The 13187-nt window shown below is 40.9% G+C and overlaps 1 protein-coding gene across 1 annotated transcript; it reads left to right on the forward strand.

Annotated features, from left to right (window-relative positions):
- The first annotated feature begins 11263 nt into the window (after window positions 1-11263).
- On the forward strand, window positions 11264-12973 carry LOC143032642 (ATP-dependent DNA helicase Pif1-like). The gene has a single exon (XM_076197518.1). It carries the CDS (start codon window positions 11264-11266, stop codon window positions 12971-12973), a length of 1710 nt encoding a protein of 569 aa, XP_076053633.1.
- The last annotated feature ends 214 nt before the right edge of the window (window positions 12974-13187 follow it).

Here is a 13187-nt window from a genome sequence, read left to right on the forward strand (position 1 = left end):
TGAGACTTTCTTTGTTTAGATCGCCCAGCATGTCTTGCAAGTCTTCTGCTCTCTCTGAAATAAGAATAATGTCATCCGCAACCTTAGGTGGTTCAAATATTTGCCATTAATTTTCAAACCTTTCTTTTCCCAAATCAACCTTCTGAAAATATCTTCCAAACAAGCTGTAAATAATTTGGGTGATATTGTATCGCCTTGTCGTACTCCTTTCTCGATCTTGATCTTTTCTGTATCTTTATGTAGTCGAATTGTGGCGGTACCTTTCACTTAAATCTTTTCTAAAACTTTTACGATCTGTTCGTTTGTATCCTGTTTGCGTACCGATTTTAGCAGTGCTATTTGTTCTATTGAGTCAAAGGACTTCTCGTAATCTACAAAAGCTAAATACAGAGATATATTGTATTTTGTCGTTTTCTCGATTAGTTGATTTACCGCCTGCAAATGGTCTAGAGTTGAATATCCGCTCCTAAAGCCTACCTGTTCTCTCGGTTGTTTTCCATCTAAAAGTTTACTTAGTCTATTTGTAAGGATCTTGGAGAATACTTTATATACGTTTGATAGTAAGCTAATCGGTCGATGGTTACTAAGGTCCCTCTGGTCTCCTTTTTTATGAAGCAAAATTATTATAGCATTGCACCGCGCATCAGGGACGCTTTCTTGACGTAAGCACTGGGTGTACAACTGAGCTAACTTAATATGAACTAATTTCCCTGCGTCTTTCAACAGATCTATTGATATACCATCTTCCCCAGGTGCTTTCCCTCGTTTCATAGTTTTTAGAGCAAATTCTACTTCTTCCTTTGTAATCTCTGGTACACTACTAACGTCTACACATAAATTTACTGACTCAACTACGGTCTTCGACGAGTAAAGCTCTTGGTAAAGTTCTTCTACTCTTTTTACCATTTTGTCTCTACATTCAATTAGTTTTCCATTCCTATCTTTCAAACATATCATTTGCTGTCTTCCTAAAGCATGTCTACGCTCGGTCACTTTAATACTTTTACCTTTCCAAATAGATTCCTCTATTTCATTCATGTTTCGCTTTTTTTTCTCTAATCTCTGCCTTTTATTGATAAGCTTGTTTAGTTCTACTCTTTCTATTTTGTCTCTCCTGTTTTTAATCTGCATGGTCCTTCTTCTTTTAATTAGGTCATTTGTAGCTTTGGAGTATTTGTTCTCTCTAAAGATTTTTGCACTTCCTACTTTCTCTGCCGATTTCGTAATGATATTCACTAATTTCAAATTAGTATCTTCGATGGTGTCCTCGTTAGTTCTTGGAGCTTCGAATCTATTTTTAATTTCTATTTGAATTTTCTTTTTATTATTCTTAACCTCTCATCCGGGCTTGGGACCATTGCCGGTCCCAAGCCCGGATGAGAAAGGAGGAGGGTTGCTACGACAGGCCTAGCTAGCCGGTAGTGTAAAAAGTCTTCTGCTCGTGAAACTCCACGACCAGCCTCGGAATCCAGACGGCGCTTTGGTAAACGAAATCGGAAACGTAAAGGAAATTCGCACAAGACACTCCACAAAGTAAGACTTGCAACTATCAATATCGCAACATATAGAGACAAAGAGGAAGAAATCTTGGAGATGATGAATGAAAGAAAGATAGACATTATAGGAATGGCAGAGACAAGACATTGGGGAAAAGATGAAGGAAGAGACCTCGGAGGGGGATATACCTTAATGTACTGTGGATCAGAAGAGAGAGGGAGAAGGCACGGGGTAGCTATGATAGTGGGACCAAGACTGACGCAGTATATTCAAGAGGTGAAATTGATCAATGAAAGATTAATGAAGTGTACAATACGAATAAAAGGAAGAAAGTACAATATATATCAAGTGTATGCACCACAACAGGGATGTCCTGAAGAAGAAAAAGAAAATTTCCTGGATCTTTTAGAGGAAGAATATGAGATTCTAGATGGCGATTTAGGACTTTTGATTGGTGATTTTAATGCTAGAGTAGGAAAGGAAAGAGAAGGAATAGAAAGTATAATAGGGACATTTGGCGAAGGGACGAGAAACTCAGGAGGAGAAAAACTGATAGATTACTGCATGAGGAACGGTTTGAAAATAATGAATGGCTTTTATTAACATAAAGAGGAACATAAATTCACTAGATATAGATGGAATCAAAATACAGGACAGTTTGATCAAAAATCAATTATCGATTACATAATATGTTCAGACAGAAGAATATTCACCAATATAAAGGTAATACCAGGAGTGAGTTTAGATTCAGATCACAGGTTACTGGTGGCTGATCTTAAGATTGGTAAGGTAAAACCACGGCAATGTAGAAAAAGAAAAATATTTAAAACAAAAAGTTTGCAAGAGGAAGATAAAAAGAATGCTTATAAAACTAAACTTACACAAAAATTAGAGAAGCAAAATGATGAGGAAAAAGAAAGATGGGACATTTTGAAAGAAGCAATCAGTGAAGTAGCAGAAGAAACTTTAGGGGTAGAATGGATCGGAGGAAATAGGAGAAAACACACACCTTGGTGGAATGAGGAGGTCAAACAGGCAGTAAAAAACAAAACTTTAAAGTTAAGAAAGTGCCTAAGAAGACGAACACCGGAAAGCCGAGCAGAATATATACTGGCAAGGAAAGAAACAAATCTTGCAAAATATCGAGCAAAGACAGAGACATGGAAAGAACTGGGAGAGAGATTGACAGAGGATTTGCAGAAAGGGAAAAAGTTACTATATGGTATAGCAAAGTCATATAGAAAAAGCAAGGCAAAACAATATAACATTAAAGACCTAGAGGGGAATGTTCTTACAGATCAGGATGAGATAGACAACAGATGGACAGAATACTTCCAGGAGCTCCTAAATGCAGGAAATGAGGAACAATGGCAAGAGGCGGAGGAATATTTAGATGGAGAACATGATGAAATCACACAAAAAGAAATTGAATGGGCATTGAGAGAAATGAAGAATTCCAAAACACCAGGAGTAGATGAAATATCAATAGAGCTAATAAAGGAAGGAGGAAATGTAGTACAGGAAAATATATTGAAGCTCATAAATAAGATCCATAGAGAAGGAAGAATACCAGAGGAGTGGGGTAAAACCCTAATAAACCCAATTTTCAAAGGTAAGGGTGATGCTGGAAATTGTAACAACTATAGAGGGATTTCCCTAATACCCCACATCACTAAGCTATACGAGAGAATACTTGAGAGAAGAGTAAGAGACCTAGTAGAACCTTCATTAGGAGAAGAGCAGCATGGTTATAGAAGTAATAGATCAGTAACGGATTTAACTTTTGGACTAAGGATGGTAATAGAGAAGGCATGGGAATATAACCAAAGCCTATACATCGCTTTCATTGATTTACAGAAAGCTTTTGATTCAATACCTCGCGAAAAGGTATGGAGATGTATAGAGGAGAGGTATGGTATCAAGGATCATCTAAAGAAAGCTATAAAAAGTTTGTATTACCCCTGTGCAGTGTTAGAACATCAAAGGGGGCAGAAAAGTGGTTCCCTGTAGAAACAGGGGTTAAACAAGGAAGTGTGTTATCCCCTCTGTTTTTTATAGCATATATGGAAACTGTAATAGAGGATTTTAAAGAAGGTAAAGAAGAAAATTATAAGAACAGAATAATGGCTTATGCAGATGATATAGCTGAATGGAGCACAGATAGGGAAGAGATCGAAGAAGAAATAAAAAGGTGGAATGAGTGCTTTATAAGGAAAGGCATGAAAATGAATGTAGAAAAGACAGAAATACTGACCGTTAGCAGAAGAAAGGAACACGAGTTTAGCATCACCATAGGAAATAAGATGGTAAAAAATACAAACATCTTCAAATATCTTGGAAGTGTAGTCACTAAGGAGGGTGGAAATAAGAGAGATATTTCAGAAAGAATAAATAAATTTAGTGCAAATGTTAGAGCTCTCTGGCCAATAATAAAAGAAAAACATGTACCTTTAAAAGTGAAAAGAATTATTTTCAATACTGTCTTGTCTCCTACCCTAACATACGGCTCAGAAAGTTGGGTAATGACAAAAGTAGACATAAGCAGGATTCAGGCAGCGGAAATGAGACCATTAAGAGCCATAGTTGGAAAGACGAGGAGAGATAAATTAAAAAATGAAGACATAAGGAAAAGCATTGGCGTCTGTTCCATGCTAAGCAAAATAGATGCTGCCCAGTTAAGATGGTTAGGACATTTAGAAAGAATGGATGAAGAAAGAATTGCAAGGGGATGCTGGGAGTGGAAGCCGGATGGAAGAAGGCCAAGAGGAAGACCCAGAAAGAGATGGAAAGAAAATGTTGAAGAAGCCCTCAGCAGACATGACTTGCCCAACATCGAAACTCTGAGGGAGGAAGGGGCCTTCCATGATAGAGCCAAATGGAGGAACATGCTGAGACCACTGACAGGCATAACGCCTACTACTGGGAGCTGAAGTAAGAAGTAAGTAAGTTTATTTCTCTTGGCTCTGAAATTAGATTTAGCTGTGCAACTTACCATTCTATGGTCACCACCTATGTTGACTTTATTTATCACCTTAACATTGCTAACGCTTTTGCTCTCATATCCTAATATGAAGTCTATTTCGTTCCTTGTCGTTCCATTTGGACTTCTCCACGTCCATTTACGACCTACACGCTTTTGGAAGGAAGTGTTCATTATCCTCATGTTGTAATTCTCTGCAAAATTTACTAACATCTCGCCTCTGTCATTTCTTTCACCTATTCCAAACTTATCAATGCACGCCTTATCTACCATCTTCTTCCCCATTTTAGCATTAAAATCGCCTATTACCAACGTTTACTTACATTTTCTTGATCCATTATCTGACTTAAATCATCATAGAAGGTTTCAATTTCATCATCTGAACTCTGTGAAGTTGGTGCATAAACTTGAACTATTTTTAGAGTGTATCTTTTGCACAGCCTAAACAATCCAAGCTACCCTGTCTGATAAACTACTGAATTTGACTACGTTACCAGCAACTTCTCGGTTTATCAAGAATCCTACTCCACTAGATCTTTCTTTGTCCTTACCTCCATAGTAGAACAGGTGGTGACCATCTTGTAATTGTATCAGCTTTTCTTCCGCTCTTCAGACTTCGCTCAGTCCTACGATGTTCCACTTGATGTTGTCTAGTTCTTCCATTAAACTCTCCAGTCTGTATTTTTCTGAGAGACTTCTTATGTTGTAAGTATAGATCTTCATTTTCTTTATGCTGTTTAATGTCCAAGACTTAGATCTGCTTGTGCGGTGCTTAATAACATTCGGTGGCACACTGCCCGTAAGAACACGAGGCAATGCGGCTGAACCTTTAGGAGACGATGATCCAACAGGAACGCCCGGTTTTGTTTTGGTTGTGATATTCATATTTGCTATGAAGAGGGGTTGGCACTAATCTCACCTCCGTGCCAACTGGTTTTTGGTGAGATATTTCTCTGGTATCACTTTATTCATTATATTCAGTGAAGCCCATATCTATAGGGTGCCCAATGGTCCACGCCGTCATTATGACGGTACCCCATATATCTATGAGGAATTTCCCTGTTTGCTGTCAGAGACGTACCAGTTAGCCTGTGCCAGTGCGACTGTGTGTTTGAGCTGCTCTTTGTCTGATCTTTCTTACAAAACCTGTTTGATATGGGTGACCCTGCAAAGATTTCCTCTCTATCGACATAGCGTTTGTAATCATTAAGATTTTCAAGCCTATCCACTGCTATATCCTACAGAGTTTGAATTATGAAGAAAAAAGGAAATAAAGAGAGTTAGAGAAATGTGTGTGTGTGTGTGCATATACAGTATATATATATATATATACATACATACATACATACATACATACATACATACATACATACATACATATACCAAAGGCTTTTTCCCCCTTACACGGGGGGTAGCCAAAAAGAAAAAGGTATAGAAATCACTCCCACCCATTTCATTTCCCATATATTCCACTCCCTTCCACCCTCCTCCCTCCCTCCTATCTTGGCACCTCCTGGATGACGGGTCATCCCTGTATCCTGTCCATTGCCCTGGGTCAGAAGCAGTGTCGCAAGACACAGCACATCCACAGCAAGGCCGCTTCATAAATTCGGCGACCCCCCATCTCCGTCCCCTCATGCAGGAAAGGAGAAGACGTATATGTATATATATATATATATATATATATATATATATATATATGTATATCTACATATATATATATATACATATATTATATACTATATATGTATGCATATATAGTATATGATATATATATATATATATATATATACTATGTATGTATACATATATAGTATATAATATATGTATATATATATGTAGATATACATATATATATATATACATATATATATATATACATATATATATATATATGTATACATATATATATATATATATATATATATATATATATATATATATATATCAATGAATAACTAAAAATAAATAAGTCCAATGAGATAAGGCATGCGTTTCTTTCGTCTTTCCGGCCAATCCGTGGCAAAAAGGGGACACGGAGAGCGGTGGGGGAAATGAAAGATTGGCGATTAAAACTTTGACGGGGGACCTGAAAGGCTCCTCCTACGGGGGACCTGGAAGGCTCCTCCTCCGGGGGACCTGGAAGGCTTCTCCTCCGGGGGACCTCGAAGGCTCCTCTTCCGGGGGACCTCGAAGGCTCCTCCGGGAGACCTCGAAGGCTCCTCCTCCGGGGGACCTCGAAGGCTCCTCCTCCGGGGGACCTGGAAGGCTCCTCCTCCGGGGGAACTGGAAGGCTCCTCCAGTACGCTGAGACAAGGCATGTGTTTCTTTCGTCCTTCCGGCCAATCCGTGGCAAACAGGGGACACCGAGAGCGGTGGGGCTAAGCAAAGATTGGCGATTAACTTTGTATACAACATTAAAACATCGATCATTGTTGAGCCGTGGATGATCATCGTTGAGTCAAGAACGATCATCGTTAAGCCATGGTGCCAAAGTTCTCAAAGCTGCCGAAGTTCTCGAACGTGCCGAAGGTCTCGGAGTTCTGGAAGGTCTCGAAGTTCTGGAAGGTCTCGAAGGTGCAGAAGTTCTCGAAAGTGCCGAAGTTCTCGAAGGTCTGGAAGGTCTCGAAGTTCTGGAAGGTCTCGAAGTTCTGGAAGGTCTCGAAGTTCTGGAAGGTCTCGAAGTTCTGGAAGGTCTCGAAGTTCTGGAAGGTCTCGAAGTTCTGGAAGGTCTCGAAGTTCTGGAAGGTCTCGAAGTTCTGGAAGGTCTCGAACTTCTGGAAGGTCTCGAAGATCTCAAAGTTCTTGGTGTTCGTAGACTGCTCGTTCCGGCGACCCCGTCTCACTGGCGAGTTGTCAACAGACGCCATGAAGAGAGTCTAAGAAGTATATATATATATATATAATTATGTATATATATATGTATATATATATATATATATATATATATATGTATATATATATATATATATATATATATGTATATATATAAATATATATATATACGTATATATGTATATATACGTATATCAATCAATGAATAACTAAAAATAAAAAAGTCCACTGAGATAAGGCATGTGTTTCTTTCGTCCTTCCGGCCTATCCGTGGCAAACAGGGACACCGAAAGCGGTGGGGGTAAGCAAAGATTGGCAATTAACTTTGACGGGGAACGTCACTCCGGAGACGTGCACGATGCCCCAAAACGCGGCAATCAAGAGAAGGCGGCAACGCCATTTCTGGAAGTGGGTGGCTGATTGCAAGAAGGTCTCAAAAGGAAGTCTTGAGAATAACCGGGGGTTGCAGAATACTTTACGGGCTGAACACACTAAATAATTTCCTGAACTTTACAATAACACGAAGATTTTTTCGGTCCACAAAACAATTAAAGAATTCCACAGGAAAGTCATTCGGTTCAACGCTTCCCTAAGGGAGTGCAAAGATTTTGAGTACAGCGACGAAAAGTTTGATACTCTGGAATTGTTTGATGGAGAAATAACAGAAGAATAGTCAAATGGTTTTTCGAAGCATTACTTTGTGGGGTACAAAAGTTTCACGAAACATGGTGAACGAAGCGACCATAGAATATACCAGATGCATTATCTTGATTTATCTTATAAGGCATACCAGAGGGCTAAACGTTACAACAAATATGCGGTCAAGAAGGTCAAAGACGCGCTGAAGAAAAAGAATGACCGGCGTCCCGTGAAAGAGGAAACGCCCGAAAACCTTTCTGGTGCACCAGGGAATGATAGTCAGCAGTTTTCGAGTAAATTGGAGGCAGAGAAGTTAAATGAGGACCGAGCACGAGAAATTCTTCAAAAGACGGAAGAGAGGGTCTCAAAAAGAGAAATGCGCGCAAAATTGAAGGAAGAAAAGACCAAAAAAATACGAGAAGCACGAGAATTGCGGGTGTTAAAGAGAGAGGAGAAAGCCCAAAAGATACGAGAAGCACGAGAACTGCGGGAGTTCAAAAGAGAAGAAAAGGTCCAAAAGATACAAGAAGCGCGAGAATTGCGGGCCGAAAAAAGGAAGAGACGTGAGGCGTTTAAGAAAGTGAAAGTTTTCCTGCGATTTGGAGAGACTCCTTAGGATTTTTCAGAGGAAGAGAAAAATGTTCTTGACAAGTTGAGAAAAGAACGATCCGAACGTCATTTGAAGGAGCCAGATTCCGACCAGCGAGAAACTGTGAGGGAAGAGTTGCTTGGGTTTCTTAGGGAAAACTCTGTTCAAACTTTTCCGCATCACATCGGCCAATTGGGGGATTTCAAATGTAAAGTCTGTTCAGTTTTGCTGTGGAAACGAGAAAACAAAACAATCTGTTGCAACTTGGGTCAAACTCCTTTATTGTTGCCCTCAAATATTAAGGACGGGACAATAAGAGAGCTCTACGAAGGTAAAACCGTTCTCTCTGAAAGATTTTTGAAACACATCGCTGGTTTCAATTTAGTATTTTCTTTCACATCTTTAGTGACTTCGAGTAAGCTGGAGAACGCAGGGGAAAAGGCACTGTGTTACAAAATTCAGGGACGAGTGTACCACAGACTAGGCTCATTGAAGCCCGGGTTGCTAAAAAAGGGGTCTTTGACTGGGAAAGACGTGCATTTTGATCATGACAGTAATTCTGAGAAAAACCCGTTTTGGAGGAAGAATAATTCTTTCTTGGATATTTATTTCTACCACGAGAAAGATCAGCAGATTAAACTTCGCACTCTGGCGGTTCAACATTTTTCAAAGTCAGGAAATGTCAAGGGGAAAATGAACGAAACGGAGAAGAGACGAGCTAGGGAGGAAAAGGTTCTTTCAGAGAACGAGAAGATTATCACACACTTTTACGAATACATGGCAAAACATAACGCGTGTCTGTCTGGGATGTTGAAAGAGCTAGAGACGGCTAAACAGCTCATGGAAGCTCACGTCAAGAAATATGGCAAATTACCCCAGGTGTCTATTACGTTGAAAGCCGCTGAGAATCTAACAACCCGCGAACATAAAGGAGTCTACCACCTTCCCACTTCTTCTTCGCAGGTGGGAGCCATCGTTAATTTGGGCCCCTCAAGAGACCCATTGGAAATAGTGATAGGTTCCCCAAAGGAAGATTCAAAATTTAGTCTCAGACTTATGAGTCACACCAACTTCTTCTACGATGTTTTTCAGTATCCTCTCCTGTTTCCCAATGGAGACGTCGGTCATTCTTGCACTCTGAAAAAGCAACGCAAAGCAGACATCTGTTGTTCAAAACATGTTCCTGCAACATACAGTAGACTAAGCCCTTGCATGTACTACGCCTCTCTTTACATGGAAAGAGAAGGTGTTTTCAATTATGTGACTAAAGGGGCCCGTCTTTTCCAACAATTTGTTGTGGATAATTACGTGAAAGTTGAGTCTGACAGGTTGTCTTTCATCGAACACAATCAACAGGAGTTGCGGAAAGAGCGCGCTGATATTCTTATAGGGGACGGGGATAACCGAAAGGCGGGTCAACGGGTGATTATCCCTGCTTCATTTGTTGGGGGCCCAAGATACATGAAAGCGCGGCAGCAAGACACCTTGGCTTTTGTGTCGTCTTACGGGTCTCCAGACTTTTTTATCACCTTTACAATGAATCCTCATTGGGAAGAGTTGAAACAAGCCGTGGAGGCTGTCGGTTGTGACATCTCCCGGATGTATGACCGCCCTGACTTTGTTAGTCGGATTTTCAAGTTGAAAGTGGACAGCCTGATGGACGATCTGACGATTAAAAACGTGTTTGGGCGCGTTAAGGCACACCTACTGAGTGTTGAGTGGCAGAAAAGAGGTCTCCCTCATGTTCATACCCTTCTTTGGATGGAACGCCACGTTACTGCCGATTTCGTCTCTAGGGTGATATCAGCTGAGATACCTGACAAAAATAAAGAGCCGCGCTTATATGAGATTGTGACAACGAACATGATACACGGCCCCTGTAGAGGCTTTGACGAGTTCCAACTATGTTGTCAAGGAAAGTACGGTTCCACATCATTGTGTGGAAAGGGTTTTCCGAAAGTGTGCAGGGACGACATGTACTTTGGGAACAACGGGTACCCTCTGTATCGAAGGACAGCAGTAGGTGAAGGGGGCCACTCTTTCGAGAAAAAAGTAAAGGGAGAGAAAATCAAAGTTGACAATTCATGGGTTGTCCCCTACAGCCGTACCTATGTTTAAAGTATAACACGCACATAAATGTTGAGTGCTCAAATTCTATAAAGTGCATAGCCTACGTTACAAAGTACGTCAACAAAGGATGTGACCGCATTCTGTTTTCGAAAACGAAAGAAGGGGAAGATGTTAATGAAGTGAGAAAATTCCAGGAGGCACGATTCGTCAATGCGAATGAGGCGTCGTGGAAGATTTTCAAATTTGCGATTCACAGAAGTCACCCCCCTGTGGCAACTCTTGACTTGCATCTAGAAGGAGAGAACGCGGTATTTTTCAAGGAGAACGCGTCTAAGTAGGAGATCGATAGAAAAACCTCTAAAGACACTCATTTGACAGCTTTCTTCAAACTGTGTGTGCGAAACGAATTTGCAGCAGGCCTATATTATAATCAGCTTCCCAACCACTTTGTTTTTAATAACACTAGCAGTGTCTGGGAAGAAAGAAAGACGACAGCATCTTCTCCAGGAAGGATACGTGCTGTCACAAATAAAACTGTCGAGCTCTTCTATTTGAGACTACTTTTAACACACGTAAAGGGGCCTACGTCTTACGAGGATCTTCGGACATTTGAAGGGGTGATCTACCCCACTTACAGAGAAGCCGTTAAAGCGATGGGACTCCTAAACGACAAAGAAACTTGGAAGAAAACTATATTGGAAATCATCAACCACACTAATGACCGCAATCAGTTGCGAGCTACTTATGCGAGCATGCTGGTGTTTTCGGAATTAGAGGACCAGTCAGGTATCTGGGAAGAGACCAAAGATTTGTTCGCCAGTGACTTCCTGCAGCGCCAAAAAGCGACGGAATACAACGATGAAATTTACCTTGACGCTCTAGACGATAGCCAGGAACATGTGTGGAACTGCGGAGGGGGCTCTATCACCCAATATGGGCTACCACTTTCAAGATGTGGCGAGAAAACATCAAACATCATACGCCGAGAAAAGGCCTATAACAAAGAGAAGTTGACAGAAGAGGTGAAGGAGAAGTCTCTTCTTCTGAACAGCAAACAGAGACTCTCTTCCGATACTGTGCTATTTCGCATCGAGAACGCCCAAAAGTACAGGCACAATGGGATATTCCTGGATGCTCCAGGTGGGACGGGAAAGTCTTTCGTGCTCAACATTTTACTGGATACTGTTCGTTCTCAGGGAAAAATTGCCTTGGCTGTCGCTTCATCGGGTATCGCCTCTACTGTTTTGCATGGAGGAAGAACTGCACATAACATGTTCAAGATCCCGTTAATGGATTACAACGAAGTGTGCGCCTGTAGCATCAAGAAAAACTCAGAGTTGGCGAAGCTCCTATCAATGACGTCTCTAATAGTCTGGGATGAAGTTGTGATGGCAAACAAGAACACGTTAGCTACTCTTGATGTTTCCCTTCGGGACATTTTGGGCGTTCCAGGAAGGTTTATGGGGGGGATAGTATTTGTCTGTGCGGGAGATTTTCGTCAAATCCTCCCAGTTATAAGAGGGGGAGGAATGAATGATGAGCTCGAATACTGTATAAAGTCCGGTTATTTCTGGGACGACCTTTTAAAGTTGGAACTAACACGTAACGTGAGACTCAAGGCAGATGACGCAAAGAACAAGATATTTGCGAAAAATCTATTGGCTCTGGGGAGAGGGGAGAGTGGACCCGTAAAACTTCCCGAGAAGTTTGGGATTGTCGTTGAGACCCGTAAAGAGTTAGTGGACAAAGTCTATGATAATTTAGAGGAAAATCACCTGAATGCTTCATATTTCGAGAAGAGGGCTATCATTTCCCCCACAAACGATGATGTCGACAGGATAAACTTGATGGTCTACGATAAGTCTGAAGAACCAGAGAAAGTGTACATGAGTGTTGACACTGCAATGGAAGAAGTAACGGAAATTCAGACATGGGTTTTCAATGCCATAACGAGCCCCTCTCTCCCTCTTCACATGTTGAGACTGAAAGTAGGAAGTGTCATCATGGTTATGAGGAATATATGCCCTCCCAAGTTGTGTAATGGGTCCAGAGTAATAGTGACTAATCTTAAAAAAAATATCATAGTCGGAAAGATCTTAGGCGGTACACACAAGAGTGAACAGGTTTTACTCCCGAGAATTACTCTGGAGTCTACTGATACCACTATACCATTCAAGCGGAAACAATTCCCTGTTAAGCTTAATTATGCGATGACGATAAACAAATCTCAGGGGCAGACATTTGATAGGTGTGGAATATTGCTTGATTCTGCACAGTGCTTTGCCCACGGACAACTTTATGTCGCCTGCTCAAGAGTTACAAGCTGGAATTCTCTCATCATATACACAGGTTGGGAAAAGTGAACGACGATTTCAGGATGAAACTACTACGCAATTGCGTGTATAAAGAACATTTCGTTGAGAGTCTTTCAGAAAAAGATAAACCTCCTGAAGCGGTCGTAGTTTCTGACGACCAAGAAGTTGCTTTGACCGAAGAAGAGCCTGACCAAAGCATTGTAGAGATGCCCAAAGAAGTGTACACGATCTCAGAAGAGGAAGCCGTAGATATGTTGCTGCC

The sequence above is a fragment of the Oratosquilla oratoria genome, chromosome 14 (genome assembly GCF_046742065.1).
Source record: "Oratosquilla oratoria isolate Oo_2021 chromosome 14, ASM4674206v1, whole genome shotgun sequence".
In the NCBI taxonomy this organism is placed as follows: domain Eukaryota; kingdom Metazoa; phylum Arthropoda; class Malacostraca; order Stomatopoda; family Squillidae; genus Oratosquilla; species Oratosquilla oratoria.

Bases quoted from the DNA above. Each gene is read 5' to 3' on its own strand.
- LOC143032642 (XM_076197518.1), top strand. From the start codon at position 11,264: ATGGGACTCCTAAACGACAAAGAAACTTGGAAGAAAACTATATTGGAA.